The following is a 21631-nucleotide window of genomic DNA, read 5'->3' as shown; positions in this document are numbered from 1 at the left end:
AGAGAATAAATATATATATATATTTGCTAGGTTAAAAAATAAATTTAAATTATCTGGTTTCAGATTTGGGTGTTGTAAAGGTAAAATGTCAAGAGTAGGGGGTCAGATATGTGTTTTATTTTTCTGGGCAGGGGTAGACTGAAATAAAATCCAAAATGCAAATAAAATTGCAACAGTTAGAGGTGTTTGACTTACCCATTTAATTGCTTATAAGTTATTGAAATAGTTTATAAATTATGTAACTTATTTGTTTCCACACATGACTATATTTAAGAGGTTAAATATTACTTAGTTTTTAAGTCAATTCAATAGGATATTCTAAAAGCTTCTTCCCAATTTTCTAAATAAGTTATTAGTATTTTATTGCGTTGATCAAGTAAATTACGAAATTATTTTCATATAATTTAAATATTTATACTCTTTTATTCTTTTTAATATATTTATTTGGTCGTCGGAAACATGACTGATTGTTTATTGTTGTTTTCATTAAATTGCCAATCAAATTTAATTTAGCGTTATCGCTGTCCTCATCCCCATGTCTCCTTATTCTATGTCCATTGTTGTCTCATGTCGCGTCTATTATCGTCTCCTTTTGCATTTATCGTTTCCTTTGACCATATTTATCGTCATCTTGACAATCGTCATTGGCAACTTTTTAATATATATATATATATAAAACTCATAATATATATTGAGTTTAATAAAATATATAATATAACACATAATAATGAATATATTAGTTTTGATAAAATAATGTATTAGTATATTTTTTAATAATTATATATAATTTATAAACATTGATAAAATTTTATCAGTTGGATAGATATTTATAAATTTTTATTAACAATTATTATTATTATATATTTTATTTATTAAATTTTAATAATTTATGAACTATTTTAAGTTAAATATATAATTAATAATTTAAAATAAATTTATCTAAACATATAACCAATTTAAACGTATTTAACCTTTAAAGTCCCCCCAACTTAAAACTGATTTAGAGGGTGCTTGGCTTACCGTTTTTAAAAGCCTTCCCATTCGAAGGCCTCCTTCCAGACGAAGAAACCCCTTTTGGCCGAGGGGTACCTTTCCCCAACGAGAGTGCTTTATTCCAATCCTCAGATGAAACCCCAATTTATTTTGGAATTCGCCGTTGCTCTATAAGAGCACTGCATTCCAAGTTTCGGAGCGAAGTTTAAGTCGGCGACGAGAAAAGAGAGAGCCAATTCAGCTGTGGGTGGAGAAGGGAAAGGGTGATGGAATTAGATGATTGGGAGTTGAGCGCTGAAGAGCTCGATCGCCTCGAAAGGGACGCTCTCAAACAAATCGCTCGTAAAAATTTGTCTTCTACTGCCACTGCCACCACTACCGCTTCGTCGTTTCCCACCGCCAATTGTTCTTTTAATGCACTGTATACACTTTCGCCCGCCAAACCCACTGGCGAGTCTCCACATAGTAAGGTCATCTTCTTGCTTTAGCCCACATTGTGAACGCTCCTCCGCTCGTTTCGTTTCCTAGGTTATATGCACTTTACTTTGGGTTTTATCTGCAAGCATTAGTTATTTTTGCTCCATTTTGTTGATGTTCACCATGTTTTCTGCATTTTCCAAAAGAATGGATATTAGCTTTTACACTATGCTTAGGAGAGGGGGTATGGAATGGAAATGGGTGGAAGGGGGCTCTTCTCGTTCGGGAGAAACAATAGTAATGGAATGACTTGGAAATATATGGGAAAACTTCTCATCCATTTTCTTTCAAAGCCTTATTTTTTGTCTCCCTCAAATTGAGGGAGAATGGATGGAAAACTTTATCTTTGTCTGTTGATATCATTAACCCTAATCATTTTATAAAAGTTCAAATTTGCCCTTTACAAAACCCTATCTTCCATTGAAAAGGCATTAATTCCCGTCTGTTCTTAAATTTATTTCCATGCTATCTACCCATTGCTCTCCTAAACAAGGAAAAAATGTTTCACATACTTCACATCCTTCAATTTCTAAAAAAAAAATAAAAAAAATTACATTCTATTCCACTTGTTTCAATTCTATTATGTTACCAACTCTCTCCCAACCATAGCCTATGGGAAGAAGAAAAGTTTGTACTCCACACGTTTCTATATTCACGGTTGTATCTATTCCGATTTGGCTTGTGTGATTGCACTTTAAGGCTGTACCTTTGTTTGTGATGTTGCTTCTTTCTTTGAAAGGCATACTTAGATGTCTTTTGGGTAATTGAACAGCTCCATTTGATTTCTTCTCCTAAAAGTTGGAATTTGCAAAACCCACCATTCATATTGTTTAGATACATTACTTATAGTACTCTATATCTTTAGTGCACATAAGCACAGAGAGACATTTGCTCAAATTATTATGTTTCTTCAATTGGGTCGTTGACTCATTTTTCATCTCTGTTTTGCAATGCAGGTTGAGCCAAAAGTAACCGGTGAGTTACTTTCCATTCTTTACCACAATTCCATAATTATTGGCCTTCATTATGCTGTCTTACCACAGATTTCTCTCTTTTTCTTCTGCATTTCTTAACCCCCTCTCACCCCCCCCCCCCCAAAAAAAGAACAACAAGATGGTAATTGCTTGAAGGAACACCCAAAGGTATCTGTTAAGCTTTTTCTACATGCTAGTGGAAATATTGCTGCAAAATTTGTTTATGACCAGGTACATGTTCTATCTGTTCTTAATTTAATTTGTATGAATTTTATTTTCATTGACCTGCACCTACATTATTCTTTATTTTTGACCAGGTACTTATAGGATCTTTTCGCAAGATCTCCAAGGCTAGCTGGAATGCTAAGGAGAGGTCTAGTCTCTGTGTGTGTAGAAGAAAGGATATTGAAGTGTTGTTAGTTTGATTTGTGATTATGCTTTTGTTGTTAGAGTGCAGCCTTGACATCGAGTTTCTGTTACTGCAGATTGTGGATGTTCCCCATCTCATCCCTGTCATCAGTAGAAAAATCACTAAGTGAAATACCTGGTTTCAGTGTTGAGGTAATAGTCAGTTATATTTTCTTAAAATTTTTTCAGCCTAATCTCGTGTCTCATGGATATCTTTTCTATTTCAAAATTTTATGCTCTTTGAATTCTGGGTAATTGAGTGAAATGCATAAGCTGCTTATTTGCGTTTATAATAACTAGTATTGGTAGGGGTTAGAAGGGATGGTAGAACCTTCCCAAGTCCATTTTTTTTTTTCCAATTCTTAAATTGGGCGTTGTTGCCCTGGCCTTGTTTCTCTTTTTCTTTTTATCTTTCTTTTTTTTTTTTTTTGTTGGAAGTGCGGCTGGGGGGGGGGGGGGGGGTTGTGATGGAGATACAGATTTCCCAATTTGCCACTAGTTCTAATAAAAGTGAATCATGTTTGTGCTTTCTTCTGTTTAATGAGAATTCGAACTTGTAGTTACTTCCCTTCCTCTCCTTTCTCAAATAACACTTTTTCCTTTCATTTCCTGAACAAGAGAGTGAGTAACCCTACTTTGTCGTCCTACCTTCCCCTTCACATTAATTCTGGTATCTCGGTACTGGCCCATTTTCTCTTCAAGTAGGTAATCCACTTGTATCTGTGTTTGGTTGGAAGTTGTGAACTTTTATTTGTCATGTTTGATGTGGATCTAGCAGGTAGAGGGTCTTGATCCTTTGGTACGACGTGCAATTGTTGCTGCCTCTGCTGTTCCCGATCTTCGAGGTAAGTCATAACTTTCTAATTCTTTAATGAATATGCCTAGCTAATGATTGGCCTTTTTAACTCTTTTTTTCCACGTTCTTTTATTGGAATGTAGTATTCTAACAATATATGATAATTCATCCATGTGATAGAAAGCCTCATGGGTAGTCTATGTGTAGAGCTGAAATGATAAATTGCATTGCAACTCATAGTCTTGCATGGGTCTTATCTTTACTAATTTTTGAAGTGTACCCAAATTTATTAGCTTCCTTCAAGACTTCCATGACCATCTGTCAACCAAGTTTAATTTCTATAACAAGATGCAACTTGAGATATCATGGCCTATGCTATTTGTTGATAATATTATTCCTTTGGATGAAGGAAAAGTAGTGTTAAATATTAAGTTAGACTTGGGGAAGAGAAGTTTTAGAATGAAGAGGTTTTGAGATAAATTGGACTAAGACATCGAAGGATTTTAGAAAATATATTAACTATAGAGCGCTAAAGTGAGATGTTTCAAAACTTTGAAGGAATGTGTGAAAACATTGGTATGGATGTTTCCAAAACTTGAGAGGAACGTTTTGGAGCCTTGGGGAGATGTTCTGAATCTATATTTGGAATGTAAGAAATGAGGTTTCCTAAATGAAATGAAAGAGTATCCAACTCTACTGAATATGAGGTATGATTAAGCAAATACAAGGTATGATCCTGAACAATTCTTAAAAAGATTATTCATCATTAAACCAAGATTAAGATATAATGGGGGATTAATTAAGGGTGCAACCTACTAGAGGTTAATTTCCTTGGACTTTAACAGTTGTGGTATCAGAGCACAACTGTCAATACCCCAAAATCTAAGGATTTTTTTATTTTTTTAAACAAAGCTAATGTCTTGGGTCATGATGGGGCTAGCGAACAAGTCTTGGCCTAGTAAGTATAATAAAGAAGTGCATAAATAATTTATATGACCTAAGTGATAACCAAGATGGGGTTACTGCATTGTATTTTTATTTTATAAGATATCTAGTTAAGGACATGCTGGCAAATGAGGAGGATACATAATCTTCTTCCTTCCCCCCCCCCCCCCTCCTTTTTTTTCCTTTTATTTAACTTGAGACATTATATTTAAAAAATAAAAGATTTAATGTACTAGGACTGAGAGGTTTAAAAAAAAAACATAGGACAAGACTACAGTTTGACAATAAACTTTTCTCTTAAACTAAACTTATACATATTTATATAACATTTTTTCCCCCCTACATAGTGTCTGAAGTGCATATATGTGTATTATCTTCAGGCCCAAGTCCTTAGGTTGTGGCATGTGGGGTGTTACCTGAAAAATCTAAACAAAACAAACAAGTGAGTTTTTATATAGCTCAGTAAGTCAAATACAGAAGCCTATTTGCATACACATGTATGTCATGGTATGGGTGAGCAAATGTTCACATTTTTTTTTTCTTGGCCATTGATCGCTCCTACATGTTCCATACCATGAATCAAAATTCTTACGAATTTGCATCAATGTCAGATAGCAACTTTGATGCTGCATTTTCAGATTCCCGATATAATAGTGATGTATAAGATATTTACAGAATTCACACAGAATTGCAAATTAACTTACAGAGTAATGAGTTCTTAGCTAAATATCTTATATAATAAAACTATAATGTGGAAGAACTTAACTGATTTCATTTCAGTTTGTCTCAGTTTTCATTATCTATTGTATTGCTGATTAGTTAGCTATTGTGTTTGATATATATGCTGTTTGTATTGATAGCTAGTTAGCTTTAGCGGTGATTAGCTTAACAGTTTAAGCTCGGCAGTATATAAACTGAGCGAGCCTTTCTCTTGTAAGTTGAGTTTCATTTTTCATTCCCTCAATTGAAAGGTGCTCGAGAGTATTTCTTCTTTCCTCTCATTTCAGTATTGCGTGCCCTAGGTTTCCTATTGTCCTAAGTGATTTTTCATGTAGTAACCCTATCTTGGTTATCACGGAGGTCACATAAATTATTTATGCACTTCTTTATTGTACTTATTAGGCTGTTGCTAGCCACACCATGATCCAAGAATTTAGCTTGTTTTTTTTTTTTTTAAAAAGGGATATTTCCTTGGATTTTGGGGTTGTGAAATTTGAAATGGTTTACACTTAACCAAGTTAACCCTTGGGGAGTTGTAAGTACAACTTGGGTGGATTGGGCTAACTCTAGTTATGTAAGGAAAATTAAATAAATAATTGGGGTAAAATAAAATCCTAAGTTTATGGATTAGGAACTTGCCCAGCGGGACAGGCATTACATTGTAAAGTTACAAGTATGCCAAAAGCTTCTTGCAAAACCCTAAGAACAGTTAAATATTCAGAGCTTCGTTCCAAAACCCGAAGAACATTTAAATATAAGGAAATACAAAACACAAGAAAGAAAGATTGGTTTTTATAATTCTATTGAGATCAGTTGACAATTTTACTGCAAATAATTCAATAGCCTGGCTGCATCAGGTATAACTGGCATCAATTGAAGGCAAATCAGCAAAACTCAATTGACTCAATTCAGATTGTTTGCAATGTAGCCTGTTTAATGCGTTGGCATAGGGCATAATATGACCCAGCTAAAATGTGCCATGACAACAGAGGTCAACCTGAAAAAATGCATTCTTGATGTGGTACGAGAGTGCAAGTGCATTGAAATGGTTTTTCTCAGAGGCAATTGGAGTAAATGGATTGATGTTGTTGAACCAAGTGATTGGTGTTAACTCTTGCTGAGTACATATGCATACAATAATCTGTTTTCTTCTACATGAACGTGATGCATCTTTTTGTAGTTTTATTCCAATGACAAAATACTTTTTGTTTTCAAAAACCTTTTATCAGATCGATATCACAGGATGCCAAGTAATATTGAAGCAAAGCTTCTGCCCTTTCAGCGTGATGGTGTGAGGTGAGCAGAGAATTATTTTCCTTGTTGGACAGCAGTTCAGTGACATTTATTGATCTCTTGGGTTTACACTAGTGCTGAAACCGTATATTCTTGCTGCTGTTAGGTTATCAATTGTCCTTTTCTTTTCAGGTTTATATTGCAGCATGGAGGGCGTGTCCTCTTAGCGGATGAAATGGGATTAGGAAAAACACTTCAGGCAATGGATCCTTTACTTGATCATATATCATTTCTTCACTATATATTCAGAGTTGCACAGTCACTTGTGGAGCCTTTCTTTTTGGTGTTCAGAGTTGCACTCTCTTTTGTGGAGAACAATCTTTTTATGTGCTTTCTGTTCATTGGTTTTTACCATCCACTTTGGGAACATTCTTGCATGGCAAGATGCAAGGCTTACCCTAAAGTAAATACAGACTAATATTTTCTTCTATGCATTAATATATAGAAATTGAGTCAAAGAAAAAAAAAACTGTTGAAAGGTATATTGAAACATGTATTGCACATGCATTCATTGCCAACAGAAAATCTTTAAACTAAAATGAGTGGACAATTATGAATGGGCTTTCTGGTAGAATTAAGTCTTCTACAATAGCAACACTGGGAGCAAAATTTAAATGTGTATAAAGTGGGATTACAGGAATTCTAGCTCTCCAGTCTTCGTATAAAATTCATGTTGAAAGATTTGACATTTTTTCTGTTGGTTGTTGGCTACCTGACATAACCCTGTTGCTTTATTCAGGTTCGAAACTGACTGTGTTACGGAGCATGCCTTTAACATTACCAGTCTTGAAGGGATTACTTAATTCATAGGTAGAGTTATTGAAAGCAAACATAACAAAAAGAAAAACTTTACAAATACACACGTGTGAACCCGCCCACACCTATATATGCATATAGGTAGTCCTCTGTAATATAAAGTTGCACTTTGCAGTGGTAGTTCATAGAAAATGATGAGAGAGAGAGAGATGGGACCCTCAAAGGGAAGATAAAAGAGCTATGTAATTCAAGGGCATTTGAAGAAATCACCCTCATGACTAGCCTTAATTCCAATGGACGAAGACAATTGCATAGATTCTAGCTCTCCAATTATCTCAAGGAAAGACACATAAAAAAGGGGAAGAGGAACAAAATAAAGAGTTTATTTTTTAGTTTTTATAAACATTACAATGCCAAATAGAAGAGAGCTAACATATATAACAGATGGACAAAAGCTGTTTGATTGAACAAACAAAAGAGCTAACGTATCCTTTTTTTCAAATTTGCAGGCTATCGCTTTTGCCACTTGCATTCGTGAGTCTTGGCCAGTTCTTGTTCTCACCCCATCTTCTCTGAGGTTGCATTGGGCTTCAGTAAGTGGTTTTCTTGACGTATTCTTTTGTTTTGAACATTAAAGGATATATCTGTTCTTGGACAAGGAGTGGTAAGTATAAATCATCGCATGTTCACTTTTTGTGTCACTTTTAGAAGTGGGATATTAGTTATTGAGTTGCCTCATATTCTTTACACATGGGATATACATATCTGAAAAAAGATCTTCCAGATAATTAGTAAATATGACATCATGTCATACACACAACTATTAATATAGTACGTTATATATTATCTAATTATCTTACAACTAATAGTATATCATTACATTGTACACACAACTAATAATATTGCATGTTATATAATATGTGTTATATAATTATCATACAACTACATCATGACATGCTTAATCTCACTATGTGGGGTTGGCTGCATGAATTTTAACACTTCAATTGTCTATCTAGCATTCATAATATATGATTTGACTAGTTTTATGCTAACGGAGTTATAATTATCATCTAACTATTAATATAATATTACATTATACATGCAACTATTAATATATTATATATTTTCTCAAAATTACAAATTGTATTGCTTTTGTGATGTATTTTATAATTTATAGTTGCAGTATTATTATCTATGTTTAAATTTGGAATTTTACAATTTTTGTAATAATTAATGTTGTAAAGTGTATTATTATGAGTGTATGTTTTATAACTATCAAACTTACTTATGAATTACTTATAATTATATGTTAGAAACTGTGACACTACATTAACATTGTAATTGTATGAGGGTAATATATAGCACAATATATAATATACATAGTATATTAATATGTTGTCATAAATGCATACAATTTTATGTGTAAAATTCTATATAACATTCATGGTATAATTAAAATTTAGAAATACACATGAAATAATCTAAAATTTTTATATTATTCTTTACTATTATCTGTTATTTATAACTATAATATGATTATATGTAAAGTAATTTTGTATAATTATATTAGCATATGCATATATTTGATACTATAAAACAAACATATAATAATATGCATTGTGTAATACAATAACTTTATGGGCAAATATTTTGTTTAAGTTTTACCTGTACTTGGATAGACACAAATACACACATTTAATACTTATTCTGTCAATTTATCCCATTCTTACAAGCTGGACAGAAAAAGTCAACAATTTATGCTTTCTCCTACATATGACCTCCTTAACATATTATCAATATTGTATCTCATATTGTTTCATGCCGTGGATTAAATGTGCAAGACCAAACGTGCATGAAAATTTAATGTACTCTTGTCTACTTTGTTACAGATGATTCAACAATGGTTGGACATACCTTCCTCGGACATACTTGTATGTTTACTATAGCCTGTTTCTAAGTTATATTACCTTTCTTGATTGTACTTGTAATATCGAGCATTTGTTTCAATGTTCATTTACCATGAACACTGCCAATGATTTCCTAATTGTGATTTTATTTTTAAGCATGGTTTTGGTTGTTTATTTCCTTCTAGTCTTGACATTGCCGACTGGGTTTTAATTGTGTCTTCCACATATTATTCTGAATGGGTTCTGACCTTATTATAATCATAAACATGTTGGTGCTGAACTGCCCACATTCCATGTAATATGACATAATTGGTATCATAGTTGTTGAATAAAATTTTTATTTTAGCTTCATTTACAATCACATAAAACACTAAAAATAGTTTGTCCATTTTAACCATTCTGTCTTAATTTTATGAATAACATCCCCAAGATTTTGTGGACCCCCCCCCAACCAAAAAAAAAGATCCTCAAAATTTAATTCAGAATATATGAATTGATCTAAGATGTCTAAATTAATCTCTTCTTAGAATGACTTGATCCTCAAGTCTTTCAATAACATAATCCACACTATTTTTATTAAAATTATATTTCATATGTTCAATTTCAATTTTGAATATGGCCATGTATAGAGAGGCATGGAGGTTTAGAATTCATGTATCCAACCTCACCTAGTGGGATTAAGGCTTGGGATTATTGTTGTTGTTGTTGTATGTTCAGTTTCAATTTGCTTAATTTGAAGCCTTTGGATTCTAGTGTGTCCCTTTATGAGGCCATTCTTGGAGATAATCTCAGAGAGTTCAATCCTTGGTAGAGACTCACATGTCACCGCACATGTAGGTATGTCAAGTGGGCTTGATTTTGAGAGAGAGATCGGAGATCCATATGCCACCTTTACAGGTTGGCATTTGGAGATTCACATGGACTCAATCCTGAGGGAGAGACTAAAATGATCTGGATAGATTACTTGGATGCGATGTGCCTTGCCACATCAGCATACATGATTCATGCACCCACAAAACAGAGACATTGGCATAATCAGACATAAAGAACATAATTACGAACTTTAAAATTTAGAATACGTTAATTTAAACCTTGTTCTTATTTAATTTATTCATGCCTGGGTACTTCTTGATGTTCTGTGCTTCTTAAGATACAATGTTATGGGATGTTCAATTCTGATGTGGATTTCTGAGCAGGTAGTTTTATCTCAATGGGGTGGGTCGAACAGGGGAGGATTCACAGTGGTGTACTCAAACACCAAGGGTTCTATTCATCTTGATGGCATTTTCAATGTTATATCCTATGACATTGTCCCCAAGTTGCAGAACACTATTATGGCTTCAGAATTTAAGGTAATTCTATCCAGTAGGTTGAATATTCCAAATATTGCGTTGGTTCTACTTTGGCATTTCATTTTTCTGCTGAACGTGGTTAGCATGTTACACGTATGCATGGGCATTCACTACTATTATTTATTTATTTGAATTTCATAGAGAAAGGAGGTGGGTTGTATCTTTATTGTAGCTGTAAACCTGGTGTAATGTGACAATATTTTTTAATCTCTTTGTGGTTTTCCATTCCCTTGTGTGCTATAATGCTGTTTTTTCTAATTTACATTTCTTATTTGTGTATACTGCAAAATCTGAACAGCTCAATTAGCTGAAGAATTGTTTGTGTATTCTTACACCATTCCCTGGTGTAAGAATTGTTTTTTCTAATTCCCTCGTGTGCTATAATTTTCGTTTCTTATTTCTAATTTTCGTTTCTTATTTGTTGTTTCTAATTTTCGTTTTGAACAACTCAATTATATTCAGCTTTCAATTTTGAATATTGTGGAACCATTGGATAGGTTGGAACATGGAAATTTCAAGCTCATACTAGATCATGAGATGAAGAATTGATGCCTATGAAATTTGTCCCTCTTATCTCTGCATCAAGTGATAGGCCTACTTGGTCTTGGATTTCAATGTGAACCACTTTTTGAATTGTGACATGATCGAGTCCTATTATCTTGGAATGTCCTTGGTGTTATGGTGATTGAATCCCAAGGGATGAACAATTTCTGGTAATATAGGTTTGAGATAAGTGAAAATGAGCACATTAGAAAAGCCAACTATGTATTCGATACTATTCATAATCTAGAACTGGGTTAATTACATTAATAATCACTGAACTTTGCATTATGTTACCACTTGGTCACTAAACTTTAAAATGTTATCCATTACTCACTCATCTTTTAAAATCATTTCCCATCCATCACTCGTTAGCTAACTATTAGTTAGAGTTAATGGTGTTAAATGCAAAACACACGTGGCGCTAATGTGGACTGATAGTGTCATTAACTGCCAATTATAATTTGCCACGTGTCCAACCCCCCTCCTCCCCCCCCTCTCTTTCTCTCTCTCTCACTATATATATCTATATCTCGCCTTTGGTTTCGCTGACGGTAGTAGACTTGTCGTTCGCCACCGTTGCACCCGCCGCATCCTCATATTTTCAATCATCTTTTCCACCATTTCCATATTCGATCGAGCCTTAGCCGAACCAGCCAAGTAGAGCAAAACCACTTGCAAAAGCGCCACCATCTCCTCGTCCATCTCTCTATACCTGAGTAGCTCGAAATCAAGCAATTCCCATGGACCCTTCTCTTCAATCACGAGCTCAACCCACTTGGCCAGCCGATTCCTGCTCTGCCGTCGTCGGCGATTTTCCCCGTCAAGATCTCCAGCAGCATTGTCCCGAAGCTATAGACGTTGCATGCTTGCAAGAACTTGGTGTTGTGAGCGCCGCCGACGGGGGCGTTGTGGGCCCGGTCTAGCACTATGTAGGCGTCATTTGAGAAAGAGGGGGGTGGGATTGGGAAGAGATGGAGGCCGGCATTTGAGACATAGGTGCTAGCCAAGCGGTCGACGGTGATGTTGGAGGTTGTGAGATGGTCGTGGAAGAGCTTGTCGCCATTTTGGGAATGGAGAAAGGCTAGACCTCTGGCTGAGCGTACTGCTATTTTCAACCTTCTTGTCCAATCCAATGGTGTTCTTCCTGGTCCCTGTTTCTTGCATAAATTTAAACAGAACATGAATTAATTAAACATTAAATCATCAAGATTGAAAGGGGAAACATCCCAAAATTTGTCCATGGTTAACAATTATAATCATCTCTAAAATTGTGAAGATGTCTAGAGTTTCTAATTTTACCAAAACTAAGTTCTCAGCCTTTTCATGTAAAACTTACAGTTGAGTAAATTATTCTATTGTTATGATATCATGAACCCATGCATTCAAGTTTAATTAGGTTAAATTTTTGTGTGTAAAGCTCCTAATTTTAGTGTGTGATTGTGAACAAGCTATCTCAGTCCTATCTATGTGCTCTCAAAACATAATGGTAGTGACTTATTATAGAGATGACGGAAAAAAAAAAGAAAGGGAAGGGAAGGGCTGAACCATGTAAGAGGGAATGGAGGTTGCCATTGGGGAGAAAATCACAGACCAAAAGCAACTCGTCCATGGAAAAATTGTAAGCTCTGAGGCTCACCATATTGGGGTGTCTCAACCCATCAATGACCCTCAAAAACCCATCAACCACCTTTGCCTTCCGGTGCCTCTCCCTCACCTGCTTCACTACCATGGCATTGCTGTCAACCAACACCACCTTGTAGGTAGTCTCGACGGCTCCCTTCCCCAACATCTCCGCCAAGGCCTTCAGAAGCTCATCCACCTTCGTGAAACCCTTGCACCCTTCAAAAAGCACCATCCGGTGGCGATCGTCGATGGAGGTTGCAGCGACGCACGTTGATGGAGGCTGTGGCGATGGGTGCAATGATGGCGAAAACTAGAGGCGAGATATATATATTTTTATATATATATATATATATATAGAGAGAGAGAGAGAGAGAGAGAGAGGGGGGGGGGGGGAGGCAGGGAGGAGGTGGGTTTGGGGGGGGGGGTTGGACATGTGGTAGATTATGATTGGCAATTAATGCCACTATCAGTCCACATCAGCGCCACGTTTGTTTTCCGTTTGACACTGTTAACTCTAACTAACAATTAGCTAATGAGTGACGGATGGGAAATGATTTTGAAAGATGAGTGAGTAACGAATAACATTTTAAAGTTTAGTGACCAAGTGGTAATATAATACAAAGTTCAATGATTATTGGTGTAATTAACCTGTCTAGCACTAGTATATAGAATAGAGATGTTAGAAGAATCTGTTAACATTGCCCTGTACCAGTGAAAATGTATGCGTCACAGATGGGATATTGGAAAACATGCAATATAAGTGTGTACTCCACTATTGTTACCGTTAGAAAACCATGTATTCCTGCACAAATACTCATTTCATCTAATTAATATGATGCTTTAGATTAGATATGTTTGGGTAGGGCTTCTTGAGCTGTCTTGTTTCTAATATGTTATTCAGGTTGTTATTGCAGATGAATCACATTTCTTGAAGAATGCCCAAGCAAAGCGAACAAGTGCTTCTCTTCCTATATTACAGGTTCTTCCCCCTTCTCCCTGTCCCCTTCCGTTTACATTGCAATTATTATGGCTATGAGACTTACGAGTTACCAATTTTAGAAAGCTCAATACGCAATATTGCTCAGTGGAACACCTGCTTTATCGCGACCAATTGAATTATTCAAACAGGTACTTTCTGATATCACTTTGCAAGCAGTGTCATTGTTATGCTTCAAAACTCTACAAATAATATTGTAACGACTCATTTATGTTGTTTTCTGGGCAGCTGGAAGCTTTGTATCCGAATGTATATAAGAATGTTCATGAGTATGGTAACCGATATTGCAAGGGTGTAAGTTAATATCTACATTCTATTAGCACCTATTTTGATATTTAATTTTGTCTCTGGGGCACTATAATCAATGCTTTTTTTTTTGGGGGGGGGGGGGGGGGGTGCTTCTGCTTCCAATGCTCTAGGGTATATTTGGTCTATATCAAGGTGCCAGTAATCATGAGGAACTTCACAACTTGATGAAAGCAACAGTAATGATCCGCAGACTCAAAAAGGATGTCCTTGCTGAGCTTCCTGTGAAACGCAGGCAACAGGTAAATAATCCTTCTGGCCTTTTCTCAAGTTAGGAGTATTTGCATTCTTTGCAATGTAGCATTGTCAGGACCTTGTGTCCAGCACTGTAATTCTCCTCATGAGGGAGAGAATTAGGGCTGAGAGAGGGAAAGAACAGGGGAAAGAACCGAGAGGTAGAGACAGAGAATGGAGAACGAGAGAGAGAGAGAGGTTTTCTGTTATATATTCAAGCATACTCCTCATACAGTTGAGAGTTCTTTTATAGCTGCCTTTTGGCGCCACTTACAGGTGGTTAAAGCTGTTTTTAGTGTAACAGCTTCTACAACCAGTTTAACAGCCTCTTTAACATCTCAAAAGACAGAATTACCCCTAATACAATCGTAGGGTCCTGACAATTACAACCCCCCCCCCCCCAAAAAAAAAAAAAAAAAAAAAAAAATAATTCTTGTCCTCAAGAAAGGGAAAGGAGTCTGGCCTCTGGCCACTCGAGGAAACTGCTGCAACAAATCAGGAAGATACTTCCACGTGTTGTTGTCAGGATGCAGCCAAGTCCACTGCACTAGCACTTGTGTAATAGGGGCTTCTTGTCTGTGAATCACCCTCCAATCCAACATCACGGCAGGTTCCACTGCAGGAGAAGTCAGGTAGAGTAGAGGAAATCGGCTGAGCTCCTACAGACTTCTTGAGCAAGGAGACGTGGAAAACAAGATGTATATGGGCCGTGGCAGGAATTTGCAGCTTGTAGACTGCAGTTCTGAATTTGGCCACTAGAGGAAAAGGCCCAAACAACTTAGGAATGAGTTTAGATACTTGGCTGTGAGTAAGAGCCCGTTGGTGGGAGTGCCTCAACTTTAAGTAAACTGTATGACTTAAACTGTATGCCCCACCGAAAACTCCCGTTCACTGCGCCTTTGATCTGCAGATTGTTTCATTTGATGCTAGGCAGTGGCCAGTTCCCTTCACAGCACCTGTAACACCTCCTGTTGCTGTTGTAAATAGATGTAGATGGAAGAGTGGCAGGAAGGAGAGAGGGCTTACAACCACAAAGAGCCTGAAAAGGAGACATTTTGATGGAACTGTGGTAACTTGAGTTGTACCACCATTGCGCAACAGGTAGCCAGTTGTGCCAGGCCCGCAACTGAGTAAAACAAAGACACCATATATAGGTCTTTAGGCATTGATTTACAAGCTCCCTTTGCCCATCCTTCTCCGGATGGTAAGTCGTAGACGTGTAGGCGGACTCCCAAAGATTTGAGGAGCTCCTGCCACATAAGGCTGGTAAAAACCTTGTCATGGTCCGATACTATAGTCCGTGGTACCCCGTGCAAGCTGATCACTTGGTCCAAAAACACTCGTGCCATTTCCTGTGCCGTAAAAGGATGAGAGAGAGCTAAGAAGTGGGCAAATTTAGTGAACCGGTCAACCACCATCAATATACAATCCTTGCCCTCCAACTTAGGGAACCCTTCTATAAAAATCCATTGAGAGACACAACCAGGCCTGTTCTGGTCTTTCCAGCGGCTGTAGCAGCCTTGGTGGCGTCGCCACTGTTTCGTGTTTGCAGCGCTGACACACATCACAAGACATGACATACTCCTGCACACTTCTCTTAAGACTGGGCTAATAAAATAGCTGTTTAACTTTGTGGCAAGTGTTCCTTATGCCCGAATGCCCCCCTACAGGCCACCCATGTAACGCTTGCAAAATTTGAGACCTAAGCTGGTTATAGTCCCCGATCACAATTCTGCCCCGAAATCGACTCAGTCCATTAGTCAAGCTGTAACCTGGTCGGCTAAAGGGATTGAGCAGAAACTGTTCCAGCAATCCTTTAGTCCACTCCGCCAAGGAATAGCTTGTTGTCACCTCTTGCATCCAATCCAAAACCACTGTGGTAACGGTTTTAACCGTTCCACCCTCGACACACCGTGATAGAGCATCCACTACCATATTGTCCCTTCCTTTCTGGTATTGAATCGTGTAATCCAAACCCATCGACTTGCTTATTCCCCTCCGCTGTAGCTGAGTGTGCTGTTTCTACTACACAAGGAACTTCAGACTCTCATGATCAGTGTGGATTACAAAAGTTCCACCCTCCAAGTAGTGCCACCATTTCTTCACCACTAACAGTACAACCAATAGTTCTTTATCATAGATGCTTAGTCCCTTATGTTTGGGAGCCTAGGCTTGACTGAGGTAAGCTATAGGATGGCCACTGTGCATGAGAACAACACCAATTCTTGCATTGCTCGCATCAGTTCCCCAGATAAAAGGCTGATTGAAATCAGGCAAGGCCAGCACCGGTGCCTCACTCATTGTTGAAGAAAGTGATGCTGAATAGTATAGTGAATTGGTGTAATTAGTTATGTTGTTTGTTGTATTTAGTAAAGCATTAGTTAAGTAACTAAGTTGGTTAGTTATTTTGTTGTCAAGGATAGCTGGATTAAATAGTTCAACTATGTCTTATACTCTTATTTCATTTTAATTAATTCACTGATCAAGGCATTCTTCAGAACCTCTCATTCTCATTTTTCTCCTTGTGTGAGTTTTTGTTTCTTCATTTCACATCTAAAACCTCATTACATGGTATCAGAGCCTTTGACCTATGTCCATTGCATTTAATGAAGATTGTAGTGCCTCCTCGTTACCTCGATCAAACTCTTCTTTATCTTCTAACTTGCAACTCGATTTTCCTTCAGTTGTGAAACCCTTCAATTTTGTCCCAATCAAACTTGATACTAGTAATTACTTGTTTTGAAATTTTGCTATCCATTTGAGTTACTTTATCATAAACAACCTTCCTACATTGACCTTCAACCTTTTGGGTGCTCCTGCTTTCCCTATCTCCAACCTTATAACCGATACAAGTTTATTTTCATTCTTCCAAGTGTGTGTTTCTTGGTTATAACCATGTTCAAGCGAGGTATAAATGTTTACATCATTCGGGTAGAATATATGTCTCTAAACGTGTTAAATTTAATTTAGATGAGTATCCCTATCCTAGCTTGTTCTTACCCTTGGCTTGTTCCTCATTTGCAGTTCAGTCTCATGGTCCTTCAACCTCTATCCTTCATTTCCTTCCTTCTCTTTCTTTTGATGTTCCTCGAGTAACACAGTCTTCAGTTCCTTCCTTATCACCTTTTGATCCTGTTGATTCTGTTTCCTCTCCTATTATGTTTTCAGAGCCTTCTTCGAATCAACAGTCTTGTCAGCCTATTCAGGGCCTGTTTGGATAAATGGTTTGATCGCTTATAAGTTGGTTTTGTAGCTTATTAGCGTTTTTCCTTAAATGTTTGGCAATACTAAATAGCTTAAAAGCTATGTAGCTTAAACACTGGAAGCACAACGTTTGAAAAAAGCTTATACCACTGAGCTTTTGCAAAAACGCTATCACCAGCTTATTGTGTTGACCGAGTCATTTACTATTTTTCTCTCCAATATGTTTGGTTGTATCCTTTAGCTATCAACCTAGGTTTGTACCTTTCAAGTGTCCTATCTACTCTATACCTGACTATGAAGACCCATCCCACCAGTTTCTTTTCTTTTGGTAAATCCACAATCTCCAAGTATTGTTCTTCTTCAGGGCTTGGATTTCAACATTCATAGCATTTTTCCAATTCTCATAGTGTAAAGCCTCTGATAATGTTGTGGGAATATATGTTGTGTTTATGTTTGCAAGGAAACTTCTATGAGATGGAGAACATCTTTTAAAGGATACAAAGTGAGATATTGGGTATAAGGGATGTTTTGTGCACTCTCTGGTTCCTTTCCTGAGTGCTATGGCCAAATCAATGTTAGTCAAGGGATCAATGTTTGAATAAGAGCTAATAGATATTACCTCATTTCCATAAGTTGGGTCTAATGATTGGTCCATCCTTGGTTCGAGTTCTGGATTTGTCCTTCTTGAGTAAATTTTTGAAAATCGATTGTCAGTAGTGGCCTTTCCCCCTTCTGTTTGTGAACCAGGTTGTAGGAAGGGCTCATGTTCATGGGTTTTTTGAAGAGGGCTCAAGTTCAGGTTCAGGTATAGGTTTAGGGATGATGATGGTTAGTTAAGAAGGAAAAAATCATCCTTATCTCCCATAATTAATGTCTCCCTCCAAAAATAAGGTTGGGTAAGGTAGGGTTCAATTTCAACAAAGGCAACATTCGTTGGAATAAGGAGTTTCTTAGTCGGTGGATAATAGCATTTGTACCTTTTATGTGTTGAAAAGTAGCCCGCAAAGACACCCTTAATAGCTCTGGGATCCAATTTCCCCCTATTTGGGTTGTGAACATGAACAAATGAAACACATCCGAATACTATAGGGGTAAGATGGTTTGTTGTATGAAGACCTGGATAAACCTAGGACAAGACTACCATGAGACTCTAAAAATTTAATTTGGGATGGTAACCGATTTATGACATGTGTGCCTGTAAGGACTGCTTCCCCCTAAAAATGTTTTGGCTTTTTTTTTTTTTTGAAACAACAATGGTCAAATAGTATCTAAGAGATGGTTGTTTGTGCCCTAAATTGGATTTGTATCATGGAAAAGAAATTGGGGAGGAGGTCACTCACATCAAATTTGGATTTAAGAAGAAATACCTAGGTAGCCCTTATACAATCATCAATAAACGAAACAAACCAACGTGTCCTAAAAACATCTGGATTGGTTGATGGACTCCATATATCACTATGAATCAACTTCGAAGGGAAATGACTTCTCTTATTGCTGACAGGGAAAACAACACGTATGTGTTTTGCAAGTTCATAGACCTCACAATGAAGCTGTCTAGAGCTAATTCTTTAAACAAAGAACGGAACATAATCTTAAGGGTTGAAAAAGAAGGGTGTCCTAGCTTGTAATGGTGTAGCCAAATTGTCTTTATTGGGTAGATGCTGTTCAAAAAGGTAGGTTAAGGGCTGGTTCCACTTGCCAACTATTGGTTTCTCAGATTTCTCAAGATATTATAAACCATCATGTTCCTTAGCACATCCAATCATCATTCTCGAATCCTGGTCCTGAAACAAACAACAAGATGGTAGAAAAATCACTTTGCAATTCACATGATAGGACAATTTGGATACTGATAAAAGATTGGTGGACAATTTAGGCATATGAAGGACATTCTTTAGTGTAAGTTTAGCATTGATTTTTATCTCTTCTATCCCAACTACTGTGATCAAGGAACCATTAGTAGTGGCAATTTTCGAACTGCTGAAACAGGGTGAGTATGAGTGGGAAAACTGAGAGGAATGAGTTATATGGTTAGTGGTTTCGGAATCAATAATCTATGAGTCTTTAAAGGATGTATTTGAGGCATTTAAAGCATGAGAGATTGAAAGTTTACCTGAGTGCATCAATGAGCAATTACCTGAAGATGACAGTTTTTCAAGAGTACTTAGAAGATGTCTCAACCTCTCAATCTCTTCCTTGTTGAATTCCTTTGGTTCTTGGGTCTATTCTTCCACTTGCGGCGCTGCCATATTGGCTTGCCCCTTGCTCCGTTGTTGTCTGCCTCTATTTGCCTACTCACTTGGTGGTTTACCATTTAGCCTCCGTCCCATCTCCCGAGGGTGTCTCGGTTTCTTGCAAAAAGTGCACCACAGGTTATCACGGTTGTCATTGCCTTTAGATTTGGAGACTATTTTCCCATTCTCCCCGTTTGGTTGGTCCTTCTTAAATCCACGATCGCCTCCATTAGCCACTGTTGCTGAGGCTTCAACTGGTTTAGGTTCTAGCATTACACCCCGCCTACTTTCCTAAGCTAGTATAATTGGAACAACTTCATTTAGTGAAGGTAAATCATCTTTTCCTAAGATTTGAACCCTCACCTGATCGTACTTCACGTTGAATCTTGCTAGGAAGTTGTAGGTTCTACCCTTCTTTATGAAAGCCTTCAACATTGCTGCATCATCACTATTTTTCATCTCAATGACTTGGTAGTGATTCATCTCCTGCTACAGTCCTTTCAAGATATTGGCATACTATGTAACAGTCTTATTCTCTTGTTTTGTTGAAATTATTTCGAACTTCAACTCATAGATTTGAGCTGCATCCTTAACCTTCGAGTGGGTCTTTTGGATAGACTCCCAAACATCTTTTGTCGTCGGTAGAAACATGCAGGTGCCACTTATTTTGGGTGCCATGGAACTCCAAAAGTCATGCAATTATCATGGAATCTTCTTCATCCCATGCTACATGGGTTGGATCTTCCTTCTTCAGTTCGGTCCCCATGATATGACTAATCTTTCCTTTCCCTTTCAAAATGATCCGGTTCAATTGGGACCATTTTATATAATTCTTCCCTTCCAATCGATAAGCATTATTGATTTGTTGCAGTTCTCCTGACGATAGAATCCCTGAGATTGCTGGTGTTTCTCCTATGCCATGGGAACTGACCTTGCCTTTGGTAGTAGACATATTGCTGAGAACACGTGTGGCAGCAATGGACTCTGTTGCAGCAATGAAGGCTGCCAGTGATGGGGTTGTCGACAGCGACAGTAGAGGCTGTCGGTGACCATAGATCTGTCGACAATGAAGGCCCGAGAAAGAAAGTCCTAGGTTTCTAATCTAGGCTTTGATACCATGTGGAAAATTATGCTAGAATTTTTTGTCTTTTATTCATTGAATTAGTAGGAATATATACACAATAGATGCTTACATAGATATGGAAACAAATCTCCTAATCTCCTAATTGGGGTAATAATCTATATACAGTAATATAGACATAATCACAGCCTAATTACAACCTTAATTCCCTATAGAATATTGACTAAATACATCCTATCTCCTACCTTGATTCCCACAGTTTGGAATAACTGATTTTTTGTTTCATTCAAATTGAAGCGAGAGCTTCAGGATGGAAAAGGAAAGAAGAAATGAGACAGAAAAAATAATCTTGCTGAATTGTATTGAAGGAAATAAATTACAAGATACAAGAAATCAACAGTGAGGCTAGGTTATTTACTAGCCTCAAACCGCCTAACCACATTAACAAAAAACATAATTGCCTACTGATAAAATAAATCCTCTACAACAGAACACATAATCCTAACAATACAATCATTGCTGATGCTATCAGCAGTCAACCCGACACCAATCCTTCCACATGCCTCCTCAAACTAGACTCCATATTAGACTTCCTTGAAGTAACCTGCAACTTATCTGTAGCTACTGAATCCTGATGCATAGGTGTCACTCTAAGTCCAAGCTTATCACACAGATACAAAAATCTATCCTTTGGCAGCCCCTTAGCAAATATGTCATCCACTTGATGTAGCGTAGGAACATACTGAATCTCAACATCACCACAGTCAACCTTCTCTCTAACAAAGTGC

The 21631-nt window shown here is 37.1% G+C and overlaps 1 protein-coding gene across 5 annotated transcripts in view; it reads left to right on the top strand.

Annotated features, from left to right (window-relative positions):
• The first annotated feature begins 1064 nt into the window (after positions 1–1064).
• The window catches only part of LOC127799931 (uncharacterized), a 31578-nt gene continuing 11011 nt past the window's right edge, over positions 1065–21631 (top strand). Inside the window, exons 1-15 of one of the 5 annotated variants that reach the window (XM_052334225.1) lie at positions 1065–1463; positions 2427–2445; positions 2575–2675; positions 2762–2817; positions 2930–3005; positions 3628–3697; positions 6543–6609; positions 6739–6805; positions 7872–7955; positions 9252–9293; positions 10466–10621; positions 13689–13766; positions 13847–13915; positions 14013–14078; positions 14204–14332. In XM_052334225.1, the coding sequence (XP_052190185.1) occupies positions 1260–1463; positions 2427–2445; positions 2575–2675; positions 2762–2817; positions 2930–3005; positions 3628–3697; positions 6543–6609; positions 6739–6805; positions 7872–7955; positions 9252–9293; positions 10466–10621; positions 13689–13766; positions 13847–13915; positions 14013–14078; positions 14204–14332 (1284 nt within the window). In that variant the 5' untranslated portion in view covers positions 1065–1259. Of the gene's footprint in view, positions 1464–2426; positions 2446–2574; positions 2676–2761; positions 2831–2929; positions 3006–3627; positions 3698–6542; positions 6610–6738; positions 6806–7871; positions 7956–9251; positions 9294–10465; positions 10622–13688; positions 13767–13846; positions 13916–14012; positions 14079–14203; positions 14333–21631 lie in introns of those variants that run through there. The other 4 variants (XM_052334226.1, XM_052334227.1, XM_052334230.1 and 1 more) reach the window with 4 other exon arrangements.

Source organism: Diospyros lotus, chromosome 4 (assembly GCF_014633365.1).
Source record: "Diospyros lotus cultivar Yz01 chromosome 4, ASM1463336v1, whole genome shotgun sequence".
Lineage (NCBI taxonomy): Eukaryota > Viridiplantae > Streptophyta > Magnoliopsida > Ericales > Ebenaceae > Diospyros > Diospyros lotus.
This window is presented reverse-complemented; position numbering and strand designations above follow the sequence as displayed.